This window comes from Pituophis catenifer, unplaced genomic scaffold (genome assembly GCF_029215685.1).
Source record: "Pituophis catenifer annectens isolate HBS135680 unplaced genomic scaffold, rPitCat1.0.hap2 SCAF_2, whole genome shotgun sequence".
Taxonomy (NCBI): domain Eukaryota; kingdom Metazoa; phylum Chordata; class Lepidosauria; order Squamata; family Colubridae; genus Pituophis; species Pituophis catenifer.
In genome coordinates this window covers 73726518-73750541 of record NW_027256882.1, presented here as the reverse complement: position 1 = coordinate 73750541, position 24024 = coordinate 73726518, and the positions used below count along the sequence as shown (strand labels likewise).

Genomic DNA, 24024 nt, shown 5'->3' with positions numbered 1-24024 from the left:
TTTAACAACCGTGTTACTAATTTAAGAACTGCAGTCACTTAACAAATGTGGTGAGAAAAGTCATAAATTGGGGCAAAACTCGCTTTAAAAAATTCTCACTTAGCAATATAAATTTTGGGCTCGATTGTGGTCGTACGTTGAGGACTACTTGTATAGTTTTTCTGCCCCATCCAATTTGGCAGGGAAGCTGCACTGATTTGGTTAGACAGATCAAATTCTCTGGCCATGAGTACAAAATCAAGAAAAGCAATGAGAAATAACAGGTAGAATTCAAGATTTCTAAGAATGACACAAGGAAAGAAAAGGTTAAGAATCAAATGAAAACCAAAACTGCTGACACTATATTTGAGATTCATTTGAAGATTTCTTTAAACATAGCAATAGCACTTAGACTTATATACTGCTTTACAGTGTTTTAGAATCCTCTCTAAGCAGTTTACAGAGTCAGCATATTGCCCCTAACAATCTGGGTCCTCATTTTACCAACCTCGGAAGGATAGAAGGCTGAGTCAACCTTGACCTTGTGAGATTCGAACTGCCAAATTGCAGGCAGCAGACAGGCAGCAGAAGTAGCCTGCAGTACTGCACTCTAACCACTGCACCACTGTGGCTCCTGAACATACTGTTCAGGACATACTGAATACTGAAACAACTGATAAAAATGTGGTAGTTTCAACTTTTTCTAAAATTCCTATATCTTTGTGTCTGTCAGATTTTTATTTCAAAGGTTTTCCAGAAGTGGCTGATCTCAGAGGCTTAGTAGGGTTAGCTCTAGATAGTATTAGGATACCGGATCATCTGGGAATTCCAGATGAAATTGAATACAAAATCCATTCAACTTTATTTCACTGGGCTGGAAGAAATTATTTCTTCCTTGCCATTTCCCAGAATTGGAGTAGATAACGCTATTTTGAAAAAATATATATTTTCATTAGTTCTCTACTTCTTCATTTAAAAAAAGGAAATGCTTCTCCATACAGTCATTCTATGGGCTCTACGCACTTCAATGCTTTCTTAGAATCCAAAATGATGTGCTGCATCATATACTGTAACTTTCTCTCCTCTTTGTAGCACACTTGCAAGACCTGCATCTTCTAGAGTCTTTCTGGAGGACATTAGATGTTAGGATGCCAAACCAGGAATAGGAAATTACACTAACTCTTCTTATGCTAACTGGGCCCTGAAAGTACATAATGTCTCTGCATTTAAATCCAGTCCAAATTGCTTAGAAGCCTCTACATTTAAAGGGCTTTAGAATGTTTTACTATAAATGGTATTTGCATCAGTTAACATATAACCAGGATTTTTAAAAAAATAAAAGTTTTTTATTTAAATAAGATTTCTTTCATCATCTCAGATTTGGTATCCATATAGTTTTACATTTCCTCTATTTAGGCAGTAGCCAGTTTACCCCAATTTGTGTCACAGAGCTATGCATCCTGTCTGGTACTCCAGATGCTCCACATAGTTCTACAGTTACATTCACAGCAAGAAGATTTCATGTGCAAGCAGATTTTTGCATGTGCAACTTTTAATCCAACTCATTGTTTAACAAAAGGAAAAGGCATTCTGCTGAGGATTCAGAGTATTTAAAATTGACATTGATTTATTCAGAGAAATTTATTTTGGAGGCACTCAAAAACTATAGAATAACTCTATCAGAGTTATTGTACTTTCTATGTTGTGATCCACCGGCAACCGGCAGAGCTGGCAGCAGAGTCGGACAGTGAGGAGGCTGGGGAGGAACATGGGCCAGTCCTGGAATCTGGGGAAGGCTCGGAGAAGGGGTCTGTGTCAGAGGCAGAGGCAGAGATGGGGCCAGGGCCATTGTCAGCACTTCAAGCACAATGAAACTTGACAGCCATCTGGGAGTTAGGTGCTGACTCGGGAGCCTCCAGAGTCTGACATCAGCGAGGCAGAGGAACAAGAGAAGCCTGTTCCCAGTGCGTGCATGCGCAGCGCTGCCAGAAGGCAAGAACAGTTAAGACAAAAGGGCAACTCGGGAGTAAGGCTTGGAGATGATTGGCCCCTCCCATAAGACATAAAGGTGGAGCAAAGGGACATGAGCCTTTTCAGGAAGCAACTTTGCTCATTCTGGTCGATTTAAATTCTGAAGCTCCGTTTTGACTCTGTGCTCCATGAGGCCTTGCAAAGCTAATTGCCAATTAGGTCTTTGGCTGCGTGTCAAGGGAGATAAAGGTGGGTGCTTATCAGCCTTACCCTGAAGGACTGTGGCAGACTTCTGTCGGACTCTATTTGTGATTCATGATGGGCTGTGAATAAACAGAATTCACAACTGTTGAAATAAAAATAGGGGTTTGGGGACTAAGCTTTTTACTGTCTCAGGAAGCCTAGGTCAGAACTTTCTACTGGAACATGCTGAACATACTAATGAATACATTGGAGGAAGATTGTGATTTTTCTAACCTATTGTATGCTGCTTTGAGTTATTTCAATTAAATGATGCAATAAACTGAATACATTAGTTAATTAATATACATGGTAGCATCTTCTGGGACCCATTTCAAAACCATATCTTGATCCGATGAGGCCAACAGACAGTTCTCCCATACAAACCATTTGAACTGATGTTCTAAGTGGCCTGATGGGCTTTATTTTATTATTGTACACACAATAATGTAAAATCACGGCTGCCAATTCTTTAGCTGGTGTTGGCCTTCAGACACATTGAGGTTTTCCCAGGAACCCAGGAAGTGCAAGTGTATTGGCATAATATAATTGCAGAGCCAAGCACTGTGGTTTTTTCTAGTTGACAGATGGAAATTTTATTATTGTTTTCCGTTCACAACAATGTGAAGTCACAGTTGTCAATTCTTTAGCTGGGTTTGGCCTTCATAAGCATTAAATTCTTCCAAGAACGTAGGACCTCATAATGTATCTGCATAGCATGTGTGTGAACCCAAGCAGCGTGGCCTTTTGTAACTGACAAATGAAAATTGTGTCAATGCACAAGTGCTGTCCAGTATTTTTTTGGTATGGCACCCAATGTGCTGATAACCAGTGGGAAGGTTTAGGCCATAATTTTTTAATTTCAGTGTTCAGCTTTAAAACTTTGAGATCTTTGTATCTTTGTGATACTGTGTGATCTTTTCCAATTTTTTGTTTTCTAGTCTGTTATCCCCTGGTATTGCCACATCAATTAACTACATTTTCTCCTTTTCAACTACAGTTATGTTTGGTTTGGTATGTTATGTTATGTTTATTATGATTATTATTTTCTTTGTTTTTATCAATATATAATCTTTATAATAAATATAGATGATAGCAGCCAAATAAAATACCTATAATCTTTAAGGTAATATTTTATTTGTATAAAGAACATGAAATATGAGTGATATAGTGCTGCAATACCTTATTTACATTTTTCTGGGGTAGCTCTGTGTGTAATTCTGAATTACAAGAAGCTTTTAATGGGAGAAAATAAAGTAATAAAAAAAATGAGGAAGCAATCTTGAGATCATTAATTGTTGCAGAAATGTAGCCTAACCACTGGATCTTCCACAGCATTGCTTCTAAATCTAATGGTCTTCAAAAAGTATGGCTGTAAGCCTCTGCTTTCTTTTAAGTTCCTAAAACAGGCATAAAGATTTAAAACATTCAGGAAAAAACAGACTTAGTACTGTAAGCTTTAGATAGTGAAGTTTGATATTGTAAGAGAGCAAAAACACACAAAGCATTCACAAAATGGACACTAAAGGAAAATCTCACATGAAGCCCATTTGCAGTCTATCTGTGTTCTAGAAGGTCTAATGAACTAAAAATCTTCTATACAAAAAGTATATTGTCATTATATAATTGCAATTATTCCATTATTATATTTGTGTTGTTTTTATATATATAAATATTATATCCACGAGAAGGACACCATTGCTAGTAACTTCTTATAAAAAGTCCATGAAAGCTAAGATACCCATCAGGATTTGTTTGTTTGTTTGTTTCTTTGTTTGTCAGATTTTGAAATCACCTATTTCCCTCACAGAAAGACTTCTTATTTTGTAGAAATGCAAGTTGTGCATAGTACAGAGGTTGCTTCCTCAGCAGTAAAGATTTAAAATAGTTTTTATTCTAACCTACACAGAAGACTTGCTGAAGTATATAACATTAAATTATATCGGATAAAGACCAATTTAATTTAAGAAGTCATGAGGTAAAGCTAAACATGTTGACAAGAGCAGGACCTGCAGATATTCTCTTAGAAGTCAGGTGAATCCCTGCTTGTATAGGCCAAGTATAGGCCAAGTAAAAGTTCGTGAATTTTGTACAGGAGGAGCTTGGAGCAAACTCCCACTGACATTTAGTCGGAATCATACATGGTGATGGGTGTCCACATTTGATGAAACGAGGGGCTAGGGGAAATTGTGAAAGTTCAGGAAAGTTTAGTGGGTGCTGGGAGATTCATGTTGTTTTAAGAAAACCTTAAGATAATATATTTTTGTGTATTTGGCAAGTTGTAAAGTCATATTTCTTATAAGTTGCCCTATATTTTAATTGGCACATACATTTTGTTTTACTCTAATTGTATTTGAGCCATTTCATACAGAGGGCAAGTGTATCATCAGTTCCCCAAATTTTATGCACACCACATTCAGCTGTCCTGATCAGGTGAAATTATATATTTTCCACTCCAAATTCCCCTTCTAAGTAAATATGTTCATATTGCAATTGTGAGACAATCTAGAAATTAATGTAAAACTAGAGATAGAAGAGTCTAATACAAAGGAAAAGCTATGCAGTGCACACTACACACTCAGATTTCAGCAGCAGTGCTGTAACATACCTGAAATGCCACAGCAGGATCAATATATAAAGATGGTTGTGTCTGCAAGAAGCAAGGGGTAAACCACAAAACAATTCATTCACTTAAGAATTTTGGATATGCTTACTTCCTGTCTTGCAATATGAAACTCAGATTTTATATCGCTATTTATTTTATTTATTGCACCTCCATTAGAAAGGTGTATAATAAGTTCTTAAAATGAGACTGCAAAGTTTCCCTGACTGTGTAAATAGCATACAATTCTTACCTTACCTTATCTCCTCTCTACTTGGGCCTCAAAGAGGCACCAAAATAAAAATGAAGTGTTTGATAATAATGCAACATTGTTATCAATGTAACAATGTAAAGTTTAAGACTTTGCTATAGCTTGCATGCGGTCACGGATTTAGAAGTGATGGTTCTTCAGCCAGAATGTGCGTTGATATCCGAGATCAACACTGAAAAGGTAGAGCTACCCCAATTATTTTATACAAGAGTGTACCTGATCGTATTGCATTGTATGTCTAATGAGCATGTACAGAAGAGAAAAAAATGGGAGCAGGGATAAAGGGAAGCCGAGCACAGGAACAGGTAGTCCTCGACTTACAACAGTTCATTTAGTGACCCTTCAAAGTTACAATGGCACTGAAAAAAGTGACTTATGACCGTTTTTCAGAGTTACCACTTTTGCAGCATCCCCATGATCATGTGATCAAGAGTCAGAAATTTGCCAAGGAATTCATATTTTTGACGGTTGCAATATCCCAGGATCATGCGATCATCTTTTGCGACCTTCTAATGAGCAAAGTCAATGGGAAAGCCAGATTTACTTAACAACCGGGTTACTAATTTAACAACTGCAGTGAATCACTTAACAACTATGACAAGAAATGTCGTAAAACAGGACAAAATTCATTTAACAAATGTCTCACTTAACAACAGAAATTTTGTGCTCAATTGTGGTCATAAGTCGAGGACTACCTGTGTTTATGGAGTGATTTTCCCTTCCATTTTATTTTCTATTTTTCTACTCATTTGCTTTTGAACTCTTTGTTCCTAACAGTTGCATGTGCATCTGTTTGTTAATTTACATTCAGTGCCCTTTCTCAGGCTTCAACTAACTATTGAACATAGTTCAAGTGAACTATTAACTATGTTGTAGAAATTTAGTTTTCCCATTTAGGAATAAAGTAGCAGCCGGAAAGTACTTCTTGGTGCTTATGCTTACACAGTTTAATCTGTATTCTTGTGAATCGCAATAAAGCCTGTGTAAATGCATGTGTATAAATATATATTCTCAGAGAGAAATGTGCATGTAACATACAAGTGCTCATTTCCTATAGTTGTGTGTGTGTATGTGTGTATGTGTGTGTATGTGTGTGTGTGTGTATCATCCAAGAAAGTGTTTTAATATTTCAAACACTGTGATCTCAGGCTACCCTTTTAAGTATTTCAGCCACTTGTTCCCATATTATACTAACAAGAAGTTTATAATAATGTGAATTATAAATCCATCAGAAATTCCAAAGGTGTATGTGTTGAAAGCAGGGGTGAAATCCAGCAGGTTCTGACAGGTTCTGGAGAATTGGTAGTGGAAATTTTGAGCAGTTCGGAGAACCGGTAGTGGGAATTTTGAGTAGTTCGGAGAACCGGCAAATACCACCTCTGGCTGGCCCCAGGGTGGGGTGGGAATGGAGATTTTGCAATATCCTTCCCCCAGGAGGGGGGGAATGGAGATTTTGCAGTATCCTTCCCCTGGAGTGGGGTGGGAATGGAGATTTTGCAGTATCCTTCCCCTGCCACGTCCACCAAGTCACGCCCACCAAGCCACACTACACCCACCAAGCCATGCCCACAGAACCAGTAGTAAAAAAAATTGGATTTCACCACTGGTTGAAAGTGATTATCAGTGAGTTATAGACTTGGGTTTTTTTCTGCCTGCACAAATGGTATTCTAACAGGCATGTTTGTAATAATGGAAATCGTTTGAAAATGTGTCAGGCTTGAGCTGTGACTTCTAAATCGATAAGAGCATATGAGCAAAGTCTATACAGTTATTTTGTGTAGATATTAAACTTTTCATTTACTAACATTTGAAATATGACTAGAAATCAGAATGAGCTTAATACTCCTAGCTCATGTTAGGTTTAGATGGCTGATAGGTAAGTAGATGGGTGGGTAGGTAGGTAGGTATTAGAAGACATATGGCAGATGAAATAGCCTTTCTAAAGACTATTTATGTTCTTGAAAATTAGCTTTCTGAAAATGCAGGAAAATGCTTCCTGAAACTGGATCAGATGCCCTCCTTTACATACTGTATATGATCTTATCTTATAGTTGTGAATTTATATATCATTTCATTGAGGATCTTAGTAAGTAATGTTTTGCTTTGATTTAAGCATTCTTTTTTTTTTTTAATTTGATTTATATGCTGCCCTTCTCCGGAGACTGGCTTAGGACCCGGGTACTTGCGGGACCGCCTACTACCACCAATAGCCTCCCACCGGCCGGTACGCTCCCATAGAGAGGGGCTCCTCCGGGTGCCGTCAGCCAAACAATGCCGACTGGCGGCCCCCAGGGGGAGAGCCTTCTCTGTGGGGGCACCTACTATCTGGAACGAGCTCCCCCCCAGAGATACGGAGGATCCCAGATCTGCGCACCTTCTGCCGCGCCTTAAAGACCTTACTATTTCACCTGGCCGGCCTGGCCTAATTTTCCCCCTCTTTTATAAAAGATTTTTAAAATTTTAAATATCTTTTAGTATTTTATATATTCAATTTTAAATTGGTTTTAAAAGTTTGGGGTTTTAAATTTGTCGGGGCCAAAATTATTTAATTCGATTTTATTCTATTTTTAAATTTTGTATTGTATGTGTTTTTATTGTTTGGCTGTGCACCGCCCTGAGTCCTTCGGGAGTAGGGCAGTATAGAAATCTAATAAAATGAAATGAAATGAAAATGAAATGAAATGAGCCTGGTGAGATTCGAATTTACATTAATTGCAGACAGCTGGTATTAATCACAATGCTATCAGTCTGCTGAGCCACCAGGCCCTTCTATTCTTATTGTTAACATGGGCTATACAATGGGGCTTTAAATCCTCTGAGGAGCAGGATCAAAGAGGGGAGATCTGATTCTCATAAAGATTATCTGTGTTTTTGTGATTTTCCCATTGAGCTAACTGGATGGGCTCAATGAGATAAACATCAGGGAGGAAATTCAGTCCAGGCAAGTATGGAAAAATCTGGAGAAATGTCTGGGTAAGCAGACTAGAAGAGGAAGAAGTACTAGAGATAATCTTGCAGGATTGCAGGAAGAAAGGAAATGGATAGGGAGGACAGCAAGCCTGTAAAGTGTCATTCTAAAGTCTGGAAAATACAAATAAAAGATGTAAATAGGAATGGAATTATAAATAAGAAGGAAATCAGAAGAACGGGAAATGAGTAAAGTAAGTCAGAGAGCCAATCAAACTACATATGTCAAGGAAACTAAGTGTTTTGAGATATGACAAACTCAAAGAGGAGGAGTCAATTTCCCCAACCAGAGGTGAAGAGAAAATGGGACAAAGCAACTGAGACATGCATGAGGAAGTGCATGTGGGTGGTGACAAAAGGTGGTAACTGAAGCAGTAGGTATTAGTGTTTGGGGGAAGGAATTTGTTTGCCTGATTGCTAATAAAGAAAGGAGGAGATAGCAAATAAAGCAGAGACTAGAGAGAAGAAAGAGTGGAAATTCCACTCTACTCCTAAGTAGTCTGTGGTGGCAACAAGGAAAAGCTGCAGCCTCATCCGATATCAGTCCTTTGAGGTAGACCAAACTCGGATACCAAAGTTATGAATGCTAAAATTAGTTTTATTTTAATTTTATTATAGGGTTACAGAACAGAAACAGATTTTCAATACCTTGTTACCCATCATTAATTGGTTCCCGGAGGTGTGATGTGAACCAAAAACGATAACTACCAAACAGACTTTTCCCATTAGAAGTGTAATGAGACACAAGGCAGCAACACCAACAAGTTCTAACTTGTGCATTGAATACCAAACAAACAATGAATACCGGGACAAAATTTTTGCATCAAAATGCATTGAGTACCAAATTCGATGAGTTTCAAAGCAGTTGAGTACCAAGGTACCATTGAAACAAAATAATGCTGTTGGAATTTATGGATAGAAAATATTATTTTTATAAATCGTAATGAAGCAAAATTATTATATTCACAAAGTTGGAAATATTTGGACATACTACAATGGAGGAAAGTTGACAGTATTTTCAGGAATGGCAAAATTGGCTTGTTTGACTAGGCAAAAGTAAACAAGAACAATTATTAATAATTGAAAATCCTTTATGGAATTTTATTGCTGAAAATGGAAAAATTGAACTGGTGATTTATGGGTTTTATGACTAGAAAGCATAAAATATGGAAAGAATGGAATCAGGATATAATCTTAAAGAATGAGGACAGGAGATAAATTTATTTTAACTGCTTTAAAGAGGGTTGAAAGCTTCTTATTTATATTTTCTTTTTCTCTCTTTTTCTTTTCTTGAGTCATCATTTTTCTTTATTCTTTTCTCTTTTTCTTAAAATTGTGTCACTTTTATTATTGTAGAAACTACTGTTGCATAAAATTCTTCAATGAAAATCATTTTTTTAAAAAAAGAAACAATATACTGCTGTTCTGCAAATCATAATGCAGGCCATTATTTTCATGACCCATATGTCAATAGCACCTATTCAACCACAAACCCTTTTGTGATGATTAACAGAAGTAGGAAAGGATATCATTACTGAAATCAACATATAACTTACTGTCATGTGATCAGACCTGAAAGTTGCTATCTTATTCAATATCCATTTACCTAAACTTAGGGTAACTTGTTTCATAATTTATGGATGTAATGAAATAGCATAGGCTATATTCAGGACAACAAAAGTGAACATAATATAGAATGGAGAATAATTTACTTGCTTTGATACCATTCAAAATGTCTAAAGAGATGGTTAATATAAAGAAAACTGCTACCTTCCTTTAAAAAATCTGCAAAATATTTTCTAACAATGTATCAAAAGCAAGTTGTTTAGCAAAACAGATACATCTATCAAGCAGAATGGGAAAATTGCATTTATTGAAGAAAGACTGCAAAATGTTAAAAAGATCTCTTTAATGAAACCCTGTTTCTCCCAGCCAAGTATTTTAGGTATTTGTCACATGTATTGTATAGGAGACATTTTCGAATCTGACAAATTTGATTGATGCTCTCTGGGAAACAAATGGTGTGATTGCAACATGACATACACACATATTGCATAAATCCATGTATTCCATACAATAAAAGCAAGGGACAATTCCATGATCCATCCAACAAGCACTCACCGGGGTCATTGCCTTACATGGAATAAACATGGGAAAACATCCATACCTTCATCTCTATGACTGTTTGAAGAGCTTTTGTCTTTGCTGGCTCAGGCTGAAGTTGTGTCCTTCGGTGCAACTCCTGTGGAGGGACACGATAAAAGTAAGCTTGACGACTCATCTTTCCATGATTTGATCTACAAAACAGGTTTCTTCTTCTTTTTTTTTTTTTACATCTCACAGCAGTTCAGGCATACAAAAGGCGAAATGCTACAGGTACATCACTGCCTGCAAATCCTTCTTGCATCTCTATCTTATGTTACAGGCAAAGGCTCCGAACACATGTGCTATTTCGGAACTCTTTCTCAATAATTAATGTCAGCAGTCACAAAGGCAGCATGTTGCATTTGGACGAAGAGAGATTATGATACCTCTCTGCCCAAGCATTGAATAATAAGTCTTTCAATTGCAGTACATTATGTTGCTAATTAAAACACACAGAGGAAAAGACGTGGGGGGTGGAGGAGAGAGAGAGAGAAGGAAAGACAGAAAGAAAGAAATGCCATTTAAAATTTCTGCTCAACTTCGCTGCATTGTTTTTCTCTGATGCTGGAACCAAGTAATTTATAGACATTGCATTCAGATTTGACATTTCCAGAATAGTAATTATATAGTAAGTTGATGTAGAACTGTCTAATGTAGGTTTTGTATGTTGGTTCATCTTTTTTTTTTTTTCACAATCTGATGTTTTATAAAAATTTGCATTTCACTCCTTAGGAGATTTACTTCCACATTAGTCCCAATCGTTCCAAGAACAACCATTTGTACATTAAGAAGTAGGGTTTTGATAAATAGTTTAAAACATGATGCAAGATATCGGTACTACATAGCAGATTAAACAGCAAATGGATTTTAAAAAAATATTATGGGAAGTTCTTATCTTCAAATTCATTGAATCAAATAGAAATTACACGATCACATTTATTTTCCTTGCCTTTCATGATAAACAGTAGTACGAATTGTCTTAAACAACTGATTATAAATATTTTTAAAATCCCCTCCCCCCCCCACTCCATGTCACTGAATCCTGCAACTCATCTCAGAGGGGTAGTTATTGTACTGGCAGCAAAAGCCACAGAGCATCCTCAAACATTGAAAATTGGCTTTTATTACTACATAACATTGTGAAATTCAGTCAGATGAAATGAATTTCAGTGATGATGCATGACAAGCAGTCATGGAATTATAGAACTAGACATGGCAATGCAAACTGAGCTGAGTCTTCCTGCTTGTCCAGTTGTCCAGTTGAATTCATATAGGGAAGGGTAGCCCATCATCTATCCTGCTAAAGAGTTTCACTGTCACACATACGCTGATAGGATATTTTTCCTTACTAAAAGTCCTGTGTTAGAAGCATAAGGCCAAAGAAATGATGAAAGAAAGACAAGAAATTACACAAATTATCTATAGACAGTGGTAAAGTAAAGATAAAAATTTCCTTTGACCAGTTGTTTCCCACTCTGTGGGGTGGTACTCATCTTCATTTTTTAGCTGAGGGAGCCAGCATTGTCCGAAGACATTTCTGGGGTCATGTGGCTAGCATGACTATATACCAAGGCGTATAGACGCTCTTACATTCCCACTGAAATGGTACCTATTTACCTACTTGCATTTGCATGCTTTCAAACTGTTAGGTACGCAGGAGCTGGGGCAAAAATGGGAGTTTGCCTGGTAACGCAGCACTCGGGTCTCAAACCCAGGCTGTCAGCTTTCCAGTTGACAAGCATATTTAACCTCTAAGCCATCACACTTCTTATAGATGGTGACAGTCAATATAATAATAATAGTTTTAAAAGTGCAATTTCTACCATTTCAGCAAAAGCCCATCTTTTCTTAACTAACATGAAGAAGGAGGATGGTTCTCAGATCAGAAGCATTATTCTAATCATTAGGATCTTTTTTTAAAAAAAAAAAAAAGACTTCGGAACAGGGTTTCTCTGTAACTTTAAAATGTGTGGACTTCAACTCCTAGAACTACCCAGCCAGCACGTTGACTAGAATTCTAAGAGTTGAAGTCCACACATCTTAAAATTGCTTAGGTTGAGCAACACTGCTTTGGAATATAAAAATCATACTATAAAAAAACAATAATGTTGGGATAACTGGCTGGCCTGTCAAAAATACTGAGAAACTGATCTACTTTCAGCAGATTCAGAGGTGATGGAAATACTTTTATTATTTCCACCCCCCCTCCCCCCATATTGCCAGCATCTTCTGAGTCATTGGTCAACCACTGCAAGTCTTGTTTGGTTTTGAAAACAAAGTCACTTAGACTGTCTTTCTAATCAGGAAAAGTTTTGTTTGGGCTGAACATGTGAAATTCTCCCTCATCTTGTTTTTCACATAGGATCAGGTTCATTACTAAGCTCCATGGCAACAACTAGTATCTTCTACAATATCATATTCCTAATGGTTTGCCTATTGTTCTGAAGTATTTTAAATGCATTCAATGCAATTCCAAAATCTCTGTTTAAAATGATTTTTGAATTACCCTTTTCTCTTTATTATTTGAAGCTCTAAAGTTCATGTAAGATAAAAATACATATCAGCTAGGCTTCAGGGTCTCAAAGAAATTCTGTCATTAAAGGCAGAAATGCATATGCTGTTGGAAGTTGGCTTTCAAATAGCTGTATGTGGAAGAAATCATAACCCCATCAAGGTACAGGAGGACAGGATTTAACTCTTTCTATGCTGTGCTGTTAACTTTTTGTTTTTTTCCACAAGCAGTTATGGAAGTGAAGTTGCCATGAAAGGTCTCCTTTCAGAGCCAATGGCTCAGGGATCAATTTTCATATCAATGGAAAGAGAAATATCTTTTAAAAATAGAGGGGGAGAAGTGATCTCAATTAATGAGATAACTAAATTTAATCTTCACTTTTCTAAACAAATGTAAACATGGATTTAACTTCATGCCTACTTTGTACTTTGGTTCCATTTTTTTTACATGGATATAGTTACAAAGCTATAAATTCTATTAAACAAAGCAGAACATATTTTGGGGTAAACATACATAAGATTACTATCTAGTTAGCTAGCTAGCTATTTCTATCTACAGTATCTCTATCTAATATATTGTAAACTACTCAGAAACAACTGTAAAGTGCTAGTACTATGGGGTGGTATATAAGCCTAAGTGCATTCTCTCTCTCCCTCCCTCCCTCCCTCTCTTTCTTATCTCTATCTGTGTATCTCTATCTCTCTGTCTATCTCTCTTTCTATCTATCATCTTTCATATATTTTTCATCTATTAATATGGTAGAATTAATTTTTTTAAATCTACATTTCCACTGAAACTAGTAGAGTTTAAAAGTGCATAATTCTCCAAATGATAGTCTTACTCTGCTAAATCCAAATACCAAACCAGACATTATTTTAAATTCCAGGAATGCAAGTGACTCACCATTTTGATAATTCCTACATTTTAGAATAATAGCCAAATGACTCTTAAAGTGGGAAATGTCTCAGTTGATGGGATTTAAACATAAATGTATAATTTGCTTTTATTATTATTATTATTATATCAGAGTTTTGGAATAGGAAAGGAGAATATCTGGCCAAAAAACTATCTAGCCAGGTATTAAGTTAGTTTTAAAACTGAACAATCCCAAAAAGTGGGGATTGAAGAATGAACTTGGCATATGAACTGGGTGTTTATCCATCACCCCTGGAAAAAAGCCCAAACTTCCATCCCTTTTGTCAAAGATATATTTGCTGCCAGAGATGAGCATTTCTAAATTTCTATCATAATAGGCAACCGTGCCTTATTAGATTTCTCCTGTTTGCAACATAAATCAAATTTCTTAAAAGTGCTTCCTTCCTATTCCTTCTGGCAAAATGCAGCGGGCAGTGGCATTCTGGAGAAGATCAGAAAATGATTTACAGTTTATTACTCTGTCCCTTCAAACCTTTCCAATGCATCTGCTACAAACTGAGCCCTTAAGAAAAACCTGCACTCTTTATTTTAATGAATATTCAAGTAATTGAAGAATGAGGGGCATTTTTCCCCTTCAATCGTACAATCTTGGAAGAGTACCTACTTGAAATAAGATGCATACAAGTTTTGTTGCATCCTGACCCATTTGAAAATATGTTAGGCAAATTTTGTCTAAGAGTCTCCCCTTATTGTCTCACATTGCAAGATAGCATGTAGATCAGTGTTGGTGAACCTTTTCAGCATCAAGTGCCGAAACAGGAGCGCACGCATGGAGGAGCAGCAGAAACCGGAAGAGGAACTCCCCAGCACATACATGCAGGAGCACCAGAAATCGTAAGAGCAGTTTCCCAGGGCACATGCACGCACCAGGAAGCTGAACTTCCAGTTTCTGACCTGTACATGTGTGCCAGTCACTTGGTATTCCGGTTTCTGGCGTGCATGCTTGTGTGAAGGCCAGTTGGCCGGTGCACTTGCGCGCCGGAAACCGGAAGAGCAACAGGCAACAGCTGGCATGCCCAGAGAGATGACTCTGCATGCCACTTCCAGCATGCATGCCATAGGTTCACCAACATGGATATAGATGTACACTTAGACCATCAACAGATTTGGACCCATCCATATGGAGAATCTAGCACAATTAGAATTTCAAACCTCAAAGCTGACATCTGAAGACTTTTGATAAAGACCAGAACATCAGTACAGGTACTTGAGTAACGAATTTACATGGGGGATTATGTTATAAATATGTCTACATCTGTATTGACATTGCCTCATGCATTGCTATTAATATTTAAACTAAAGAAGCTGATATTCGTAAGCATCAAGGTCTTCAGTTCATGGCACACAATTCCTCTTACAATTAATGCAAGTCTGACTACACTTGATTTCTTGATTTTTTTTTCCAGGAATGCTTTCATTATTTTTGGATTAGAATCATTAAGCAATGTGAAGAATATAGACACACAGCATAGTCAATATTATTTTTTGCTTGCTAATCCATCTGATGTTTTTCCCTAGAGCCATGATGGAGAACCTATGACACATGTGCCACAGATGGCATGTGTAGCCTTATTGGTGGGCACGCAAGCTCAGCTCCGGCGCACATGTGTGTGCCAGCCAGCTGATTTTTGGGCCTTCTGGACCCACCAGAAGTAGGGAAACAGGCTGATTCCTGCCTCTGGGGGGCCTCAGAGGGTGTGAGGAAGGCCCATTTTTCTCTCTTCCCAGCCTCTAGAGCCTTTCTAGGAGTCTGGGGAGGATGAAATTGGTGGGACCGGAAGTTGGCAAATGGGCCATTTTTGGCTTCTGGAGGGCCTCCGGGGGGGGAGGCCATTTTCGCCCTCCCCAGATTCCTAGAAAGGCTCTGGAGGCTGTGAAGAGCAAAAAATGGGCCTACCGTGCCATCACGTACCAGGGGTGAGGGGAGCATCAGGGGGTTGCGTGCACATGCGCGAGGGCAGGGCGCATAGAATTATGGGTGTAGGTACACACACGCGCGAACCCCCCCCCCTTCCTGGCACGTGATGGCAAAAACTTTAGCCATCACTGCTCTAGATTCTGAGTTCTCTTTTCTCTCTTATCAATATTATTCACTTCCAGATGAAATGAGGTTTAAACGGTAAAGACACAGCAAGAGGGTTGCATAAGAAGAAGCAATAGGAAAACTGTGATCTTTTTCTGTTATTTCTCATTGCTATAGGTAGCTGGATTTGGTCCTGTTCAGAATGATTGTGTTATTAAAAAAAAAAAGGAACAGGAATATCTGCTGTGGGGACAATCATGTCATCTGATTATCCCTCAGAAGACGATTCCTAACCCTAACCCTAACCCTACATCATGGGAAAGGGACAAAGTAGCCACAGTGCATGAGAATGCAATTTTCCTTGGATTCTCATAATGCACTTGAGTATCAATTTGAATTGTTTTATCAAAAAGTTTGGTTATAGTAGTAAAATCTAATACAAACTAAAGAAAGAAAAGAAAGGAGTGCAAGGAAAAAGAACATAAAAGAGAAAAAAAGTAAGAATATAATAAAGAGATAAGAAATATATAAAAGAAGTGACTTCCAAACTTCGTCACAACAAATATAAAAAATAGCATCTATTTACCCTGCTTAAGATTACAGACATGTATCTCTTCATTCCATATCTCATCTTTTATCTATAAACAAATTCATAAGGCTTCATCTTTTCAGTCCTGGTGTCATCAGAAAGATCATAAAGGCTAGCTAGAAATAATAACATTTTATTTTCACCTTGATCAAATAAATTGACTTTATATTCCCTTCTTTTACTTCTAACAGTCTTAATATTTAGTTTGTTCAAATATAGCGAGACTTTAACAACCCTCTTTTGTAAATCCAGTGGTAAAAATTATACAGTTCACTCTCTTGGTTTGTCATTTTATTTCCTTTTTAAATTTTAAAAGGAAATTTCTTTTGGAGATCCAGGGAAACACAATCATTTCTAAATCATTTTCACTTTCAATACCATCTCTGTCTTGTCAAATAAAATTTCTTCTACATTCTACATCTCTTCAATAATATCTCTTGGACATAGTCTATCCATAGAAGCAGACATCCTCACTTACATTGTTGATATTGTGACTACTATATTTTTATTCCATTCTTCAAAAGTCTTCTTCGGTACTTTTATTCTTGCACCATCTTGCAATTATGTATATCTTTCATCTACCTAAAATCTTGGGTCACCTCTAGTGTCTAGTTTTTGAAATTATGAAATTATTTATCTATGTTATGTCTTATAAAAACCAAAACAGGATCTGAATCTCATAAAGTTTGTACTTTATATTTAATTCCGAAATCTAATCATAAAAGTTTTGATATGCCAATATATATGGATGCATACTTTGTTTATAACTTTCTAAGATCAAAATCTTACTTAGCATTTTGCTATTTATTTCAGATTCTTTGACTTCTTAAATTTATGATTAACATTTTCTTTCATTCAGGATTAAAGAGTGCTCTACCTGGCATTTTCAAACTTGTCATTCTAAAGGTCTCTAATAGTTTGGAAGTAGCTGATGAGCAATTTTTAAAAGTTATTAGAAAATGACATTTGTGAATTTAGAGTCTTTTAAAAGTTTCTGTCACAGTTGCAAGAGAGATGACTAATCCTATTGTCTGCCAGAGCTCAAACCCACAGAAAACCAATGTCCTGTGATCTCCTTATTGGAAGCAGCCATCCGGAGCATATGTTGGCAATCTCGTCTTCTCTATCCTGAGAGATTCAGCTACATTGGGGTTTTCAGCTACACTTTTGCAGAGATATCTTTGGTTTGTCATCCCTGCTTCAGAAGTCAAGCATTAGCTTGAATTGTTGATGTCCACTCCAGTCCAAGACCACTTTACTCTTGATCATCTGACCCCATACTTTCCAATTCATACATCTATTCAAACATAGGACTACTGGATAAAAGGATTGGAAAGATTTCCACAAGCCACGTTCATACTTTCCATACCTTGTTTATATTTAAGTACGCTGCTCAATAGATATTTCCAGCTGGTCAGAATTATAAATTAGGGCGGATCAGATCAGAACATAAATTAGGGCTATGCAATATTTTAGATTCAATCTCCAAAAAGTGCTTTGGAGCACATGACATAGTATCCATTTGTAGCTCTTTAAACCAACTATGCATTTTCCCAGGATTAAGAATTTTGAAGCAACTTTGGAAATCAAATCTAAAGCATTGCATGTTCCTATTGTAAATATTAAATGTAGTATTTTAGCATCATCACAGTATAGATAGCTTTGCTAAGCCCAGTAAAATATATTAAATGATACTTTTGGGAAAATATGAAGCGATTTTTAAAACTCAAGGCAAATATTTCTCCAAAGCACCTGTAGGCAGGATAACAAGCAATGGATGTCAACAATTAGATTTATTAATTATAGTATAAATTATGAGCCTATAGAGATATGCATTCATTCAAAAGTACTCCTTAAAATGGGGGGAAAGATATACATTCTGCTGATATAATTCTAATTATAATTACAGAAATGCCACATTGTCCCAGACATGTCTTAGATAAAAGCAAACAAAATTTTGGCTGTAGATCAGTGCCAACCCACAGACAGCTGGGAAGAAAGTTGCATCTGAGTCAGATGCAAAAAAACAAGAGAAGATTCGAGAAAAATGATCATAGCCTATCTTTCAAAGCAGAAATAAGCAAGCTAGTGCTTCTGGGATATATTTGATTATAGGCACCACAATCCAAGGCCATCTTGTCTTAGTTTTTCATGAAAGCCTTTACTGAAAGAGAGAGATGATGCCAGGAAGAGATTCTATAGGTATGTGACATATGTCAACTCTACTAAGAAATGGTGGGTCAGAACAGACAACAAATTAGGCCAAGCCCTCTGGTAAAGCCACTTCACTCTATTCAAAGCCATGTGGTTCTCCATGTTGTTGCCTCATAAACCATCTTAAGGCAATTGCTTTGAGAAGGCCTTCAAAACAAGAGAGATGATTGCAAATTGGGTCAGAAACATCACAAATATTTAAATTCTTCTTCTTCTGAAAAATTGGGTCTTGAGTTGTTTGATACTGTATGTTTCTTCACTCTGAATAGGAAAAAAATGTTTTACTATGTCCCCTCTGGTATTGAATTAATGAATCAGGTTTAAATATAACTACAACCAGTGATGGGGATTTTTTTTATAATACGTCTGAAGTCCTGAAAAATATTTTTAAATGCCTCTCTTCATTACACCAGTTATTTAGATCCTATTGAGAATCACTGTGGTTTCATTTCAACATCCTTTTTTACTTTTTAAAAGAACGATTTGATAAGGAAATAACAGTACCATTCCTGGGCTGAATTTTCTGGTTCTACAAGACAAAAAAAGTCTGTCAACAGTGTAGCCTTATGATGTGTGAATGATTCGTGCTTGGCAGAGGAAGAGAAACCAAGGAAGGTCTTGGAAAAGACTGACCTTACAAAGCCAATCCAAGCAAAGAGATTGAGAAGGATCAGACTCCCATGAGCCACTCTCTCCTCTAACTCTGATCCAGATTTATGCCTATGAACAGAAGAATGCAGAAATACTGATGTGATATGCAGTGCCTCCCAGTCCAGATAAGAATGAAATTGGCACACCACACAGAGCTATGCAAAAGCTCCCCTGGCTATCGCTATCACCTAGTGTTACATTTGGAGCCAGCTGGATGACTTTGGGTCAGTCAATCTCTCTCAGGCAACTAAGATCTTACAGGGTTGTTGCTTTGGGAAAAAATGGAAGAGGAAAGAGTATTAAGTATGTTCACCAACTTGAGCTGTTTATAAAAATAATAAAGGTGAGACAACATATCTAACGTGTGAGACAACGACCATCACTCCAGCATTTACCACTGATAGTACACCATTAACATGTACCATCAATAGACAACCACTTCTACTGCAGATCTCTGATGTGAGACACGCTTTCCAGAATGTTAATATCCGGAAGGCAGCTGGGCCTGATGGAATCATGGGACGAGTTGTTAGGGACTGCACTGTAGAGCTAGCTGGAGTGTTCAATCTATCCCTGTCGCGTCCTACCCTGCCCTCCCTGCTCTATCCCTACCTGCCTGAAGACATCTATTATAGTGCCAGTCCCTAAGCAGACAGTAGTGGTATCCCTTAATGATTATAGACCATTAGCTTTAACATCTGTTGTCATGAAATTTTTTGAGAGGCTGGTGTTGAACTATATTAAGGCTAGTCTTCCATCTACTTTGGACCCATGCCAATTCGCATATAGGAGTAATAGATCAACTGACGATGCTATGTCTATTGTTGTCCATACTGTATTGAATCATTTGGAACAACAGGGAACATATATGAGGCTGTTATTTGTGGATTTTAGCTCTGCCTTCAATACCATTCTACCCAACAGGTTGTTTCTTAAAATGTTCAATTTGGGTATAAATTAGAGGATTTGTTTGTGGATAAAGGATTTTCTGACAGATAGGCCACAGTCAGTAAGGATGGGATCTTACCATTCCTCTACTCTGATACTAAGCACAAGAGCCCCCTAGGTTTGTGTGCTAAGCACACAATTTCTTGTATACACATGACTGCACCCCATTGAATAATACCAACACAGTTATTAAATTTGTGGGTGATACGACAGTGGTGGGGCTCATTAATAAGAACAATGAGTCTGCTTATAGAAAGGAAGTACAAGGGCTGACATTATAGTGTAAAGAAAATAATCTTACACTTAACACTTAACACCAAAAAAAAACAAAAGAACTTATAATTGACTTCAGGAGGAAGAGAGATGTACATTTACCATTGTACATAAATGGTGAGGAGGTGGAGAGGGTTGGTAGCTTCAAATTTCTGGGCATTTATATCTCAAAGGACCTCTCATGGACTAGAAAGTTAACAGGCACAGAAGAGGCTGTACTTCCTGAGAATGCTCAGGAAGATAAATCTATCTCAGCATCTACTTCTGTCCTACTATCGCAGCACCATTGAGAGTGTCCTGACATACGGCATTCTTGCATGGTATGGGAGCTCAAACTACCAGCCCTGGATGACATCTTCGAATCTCACTGTTTGAGGAAGTTGGATAACATTCTCAGAGCCTCTTCCAATCCTGCTTACAATCTTTTTGGACTGTTGCCTTCTGGCAGAAGATACAGAACAATTAAAACACAGACCATATGTTTTCTGAATAGTTTTCATCCCAGAGCTATAATTGCATTCAACAATGGATTAAAGGGCATCAGTGAGCTGTTGGACAGCATTACTTGGTCTGTTGTGTGGATGTTTGGGTGGTTTAGGGGCGGGGAATTTGTAGTGGGCGGGGATGTGTTTGGGGATTGTTATGTGTGTTAGACCTGGTCTTTGGGTGTTAAGTGAATTTGGTTGTATGGGTATACTGTGTATATACGTACAATGACAATAAAGTTATTATTATAAATCAATTTTAAAAATAACATAAATAAAAAATGCTTCAACTGGATTGTAAACCAAACCTTCAGCAACAGCCCTAAGTTTTCCATGGAACCCAAGTGAGACCACCAAGTCCAGCTTCCAGAAACTGGTGTGACCAAGGCAGGGGAATTATGACTTTTCCCCAATTCCAAAACATACTTAGTGTCTTGCTAATATTTTAGTATCAACCTGTAGACAGGAATGAAGATGACCTTGATAGATATAAGCTAAACTTGTTCCTACAGCAGCAAGACAAAAAACACAATTCAAACAATCTGAAGGGAGTAGGAAAGAGCTCAGATAGATATCTCCTTAGTTTCACAGGTGAGTGAAGGGAAAGGAGAAGTAAACTACTATCAGACTTGTAAGATTCTATTACGGTACTATAGCCAATGTAATAAAGCAGTTTTAAAATACCCGTGGAGCTAGTTTTTTGGTCTGGTATACATAGTACAGCTGATATAACCTAGTACAGTGATGGTGAACCTTTTTGGCACTGAGTGCCCAAACTGGAATGTGCGTGCATGTGTATGTGTGCGCGCACCAGAGCACCGGAAACCCAAAGACCAGCTGGTCGGTGCGTGTTTTGTGGCCATTTTGGGGCCATTTTCAGGCCAAAACAGCCTGAAAATGGCCCTAAATTGACCTATTTTGGCCATGGGGGGGGCATTTTCAGGTCTTTTTCAAGCTGTTTGGGGGGCATTTTGGGGCTGTTTTCAGGCCAAAAACAGGCCAGAAAATGGCATGAAAAGCATCCTGAAAACAGCCCAAACACAGCCCAGAAAATGGTCCAAAAATGGCCTGAAAATGGCCCAGAAAACGGCCCCAAAATGACCTGGTTTTTGGCCATTTTCCAGCACTCTGGCACCTGCAAAGACCAGCTGGCTGCCACACCGGCAACCAGAAGAACAGCTGGCAACGGCGAGTGTGCCCACATAGAGGGCTCTGTGTGCCATCTCTGGTACGCGTGCCATAGGTTCGCCATCACGGACCTAGTAGATCTCTAATTTTATATGAATTTTTTTTTAAGTGCAGATATTTTATGAAATTGAATAGGCGTATTCTTATTTGCAGAGAACACCATTGAATTGTTACAGCAAAGCAGCTCTTCTGAAGGCTCATTGAATAAGCTTAAAGGTACAAGCTTCAATTCTGGGCAATAGCACAACCTCAACAAAGTTCAGGAAAGGAAGCACAAATGAAGACAACTCCTTTTGTTCGATCAAACTGAAAAGGCAAAATTGAATTAATGGCATTTTGCTTTATCTACTTGGTTGGTATGTGATGTTCAATTATTGCCGCCTTTTTATTCTTGAAGTCTTCTGTACATGACTCATCTCAACAAAAATAGTACCTAAAATGTGAAAACCTAGAGATTTTTTTCTTCCCAAAAGCCAACTTCAATTAATATTCATGAGACTGTAAAAGGGAAATGATAGGCTTTGTCAGCTCCTGTTATTCTGCAGAAAAGGTAAAACTGTACATCACAAAAATCTTAACTTTTAAATATGGAGCACACTAAAAACTTTGATCACAGAGCTGCAGAGCTACTGTAAGCCTCACTATGTAGACCATTAGCTCCACATAAGGCTAACACTATTTTTACTGAGATTGGCTATAACAACAGAACCTTGCTGATTGAACTGTGTTGTACTTCCTTTCCCATCCCCTGTTTTTTTACTCCAGTGACTCAAAGAAGGGTTTGCCTGAACTGCTTCTGAATATTGTATTGTTTCTCAAGGCTTAAAATTGTTTAATTTTAATTTGTTTAAAATTTGTTTAAGATCAACCCTGACTGCTCTTTAGAAGGCCAGATCCTGAAGATGAAATTCAAATACTTTGGCCACCTAATGAGAAGGAAGGACTCACTGGAGAAGAGCCTAATGCTGGGAAAGATTGAAGGCAAAAGGGGACGACAGAGAATGAGGTGGCTGGATGGAGTCACTGAAGCAGTAGGCGTGAGCTTAAATGGACTCCAGAGGATGGTAGAGGACAGGAAGGCCTGGAGGAACATTGTCCATGGGGTCGCAATGGGTCAGATACAACTTTGCAACTAACAACAACAAAAATTGTTTCAGCCCCTGTTGCCTAAATAATGAACAGATCAGGCATAACTCCACGGGGGTCATCTTACTATCCACACCTGCTAAGAATCAGATATACAGCAGTTCTAGGTAAGAACTAATCATAGTGACTCACAAATAAAAAGAAAAATGGTACATAGAGCTGGTCTGTTATTGCTGGCATTTTGGAACAAAAAGTTTTCAGCTACATCCACATCTAGCTTCCTAAAAGGGTTAGCACAACTCACTGTGGCCAACTCACCACCACCAAGTCACTGCAATCAACTCACCACAGGAGAATTCTCCATGGCCACCTCACCACAGGACAACTCATCGTAGGACAATTCAATGCTGTATTAGTCATTTCATTTAGCAACTTTTATTATTGGTGATCATGTTTTCATCGAAATTATTGTAACTCTTGTATTTCTGGATTGACTTTATTATTATTGCCACCATTTCATTGAAATTAATTTAACTTTTGTATTTGTTGAATTGTCCCATGGTGAACTGTCCTGCAATAAGTTGGCCATGGCAAGTTGTCCCACGGCAAGTTGGTTGCAGTGAGTTGGCCACAGCAAATTGGCCATGGTAAGTTGGCCACAGCAAATTGACCTATTGTATCCTAAAAGAGGTGATTTTCCTAGGATAGTGTTTTCTAGCCTCTTTAGGCAATTGATCTACTTAGCAATGAGTCCTACTGTCCTTTTAATTATTGGTTCTAATTACATATGTGCAGAGACGGCTAAATAAGTGGTTATTTCAACTGCTTTCCCAATGGAAAAGATGCATGGATTCCAGGCAACAAAGCACCAGGCTCAAATACAATAGATTTTATGTGTTGAACCAGAGCACAATGGAATAATGCAGGTAAAGCAGAACTACAGT

General features: G+C 37.7%; 1 protein-coding gene across 2 annotated transcripts in view; it reads right to left on the bottom strand.

Moving 5' to 3' along the window:
- The window catches only part of ERC2 (ELKS/RAB6-interacting/CAST family member 2), a 439008-nt gene that overhangs the window by 277821 nt on the left and 137163 nt on the right, over window positions 1-24024 (bottom strand). For both annotated transcript variants that reach the window (XM_070933636.1, XM_070933637.1), the window contains exon 3: window positions 10198-10272. In XM_070933636.1, coding sequence (XP_070789737.1) covers window positions 10198-10272 — 75 coding nt within the window. The remainder of the gene's footprint in view (window positions 1-10197; window positions 10273-24024) is intronic.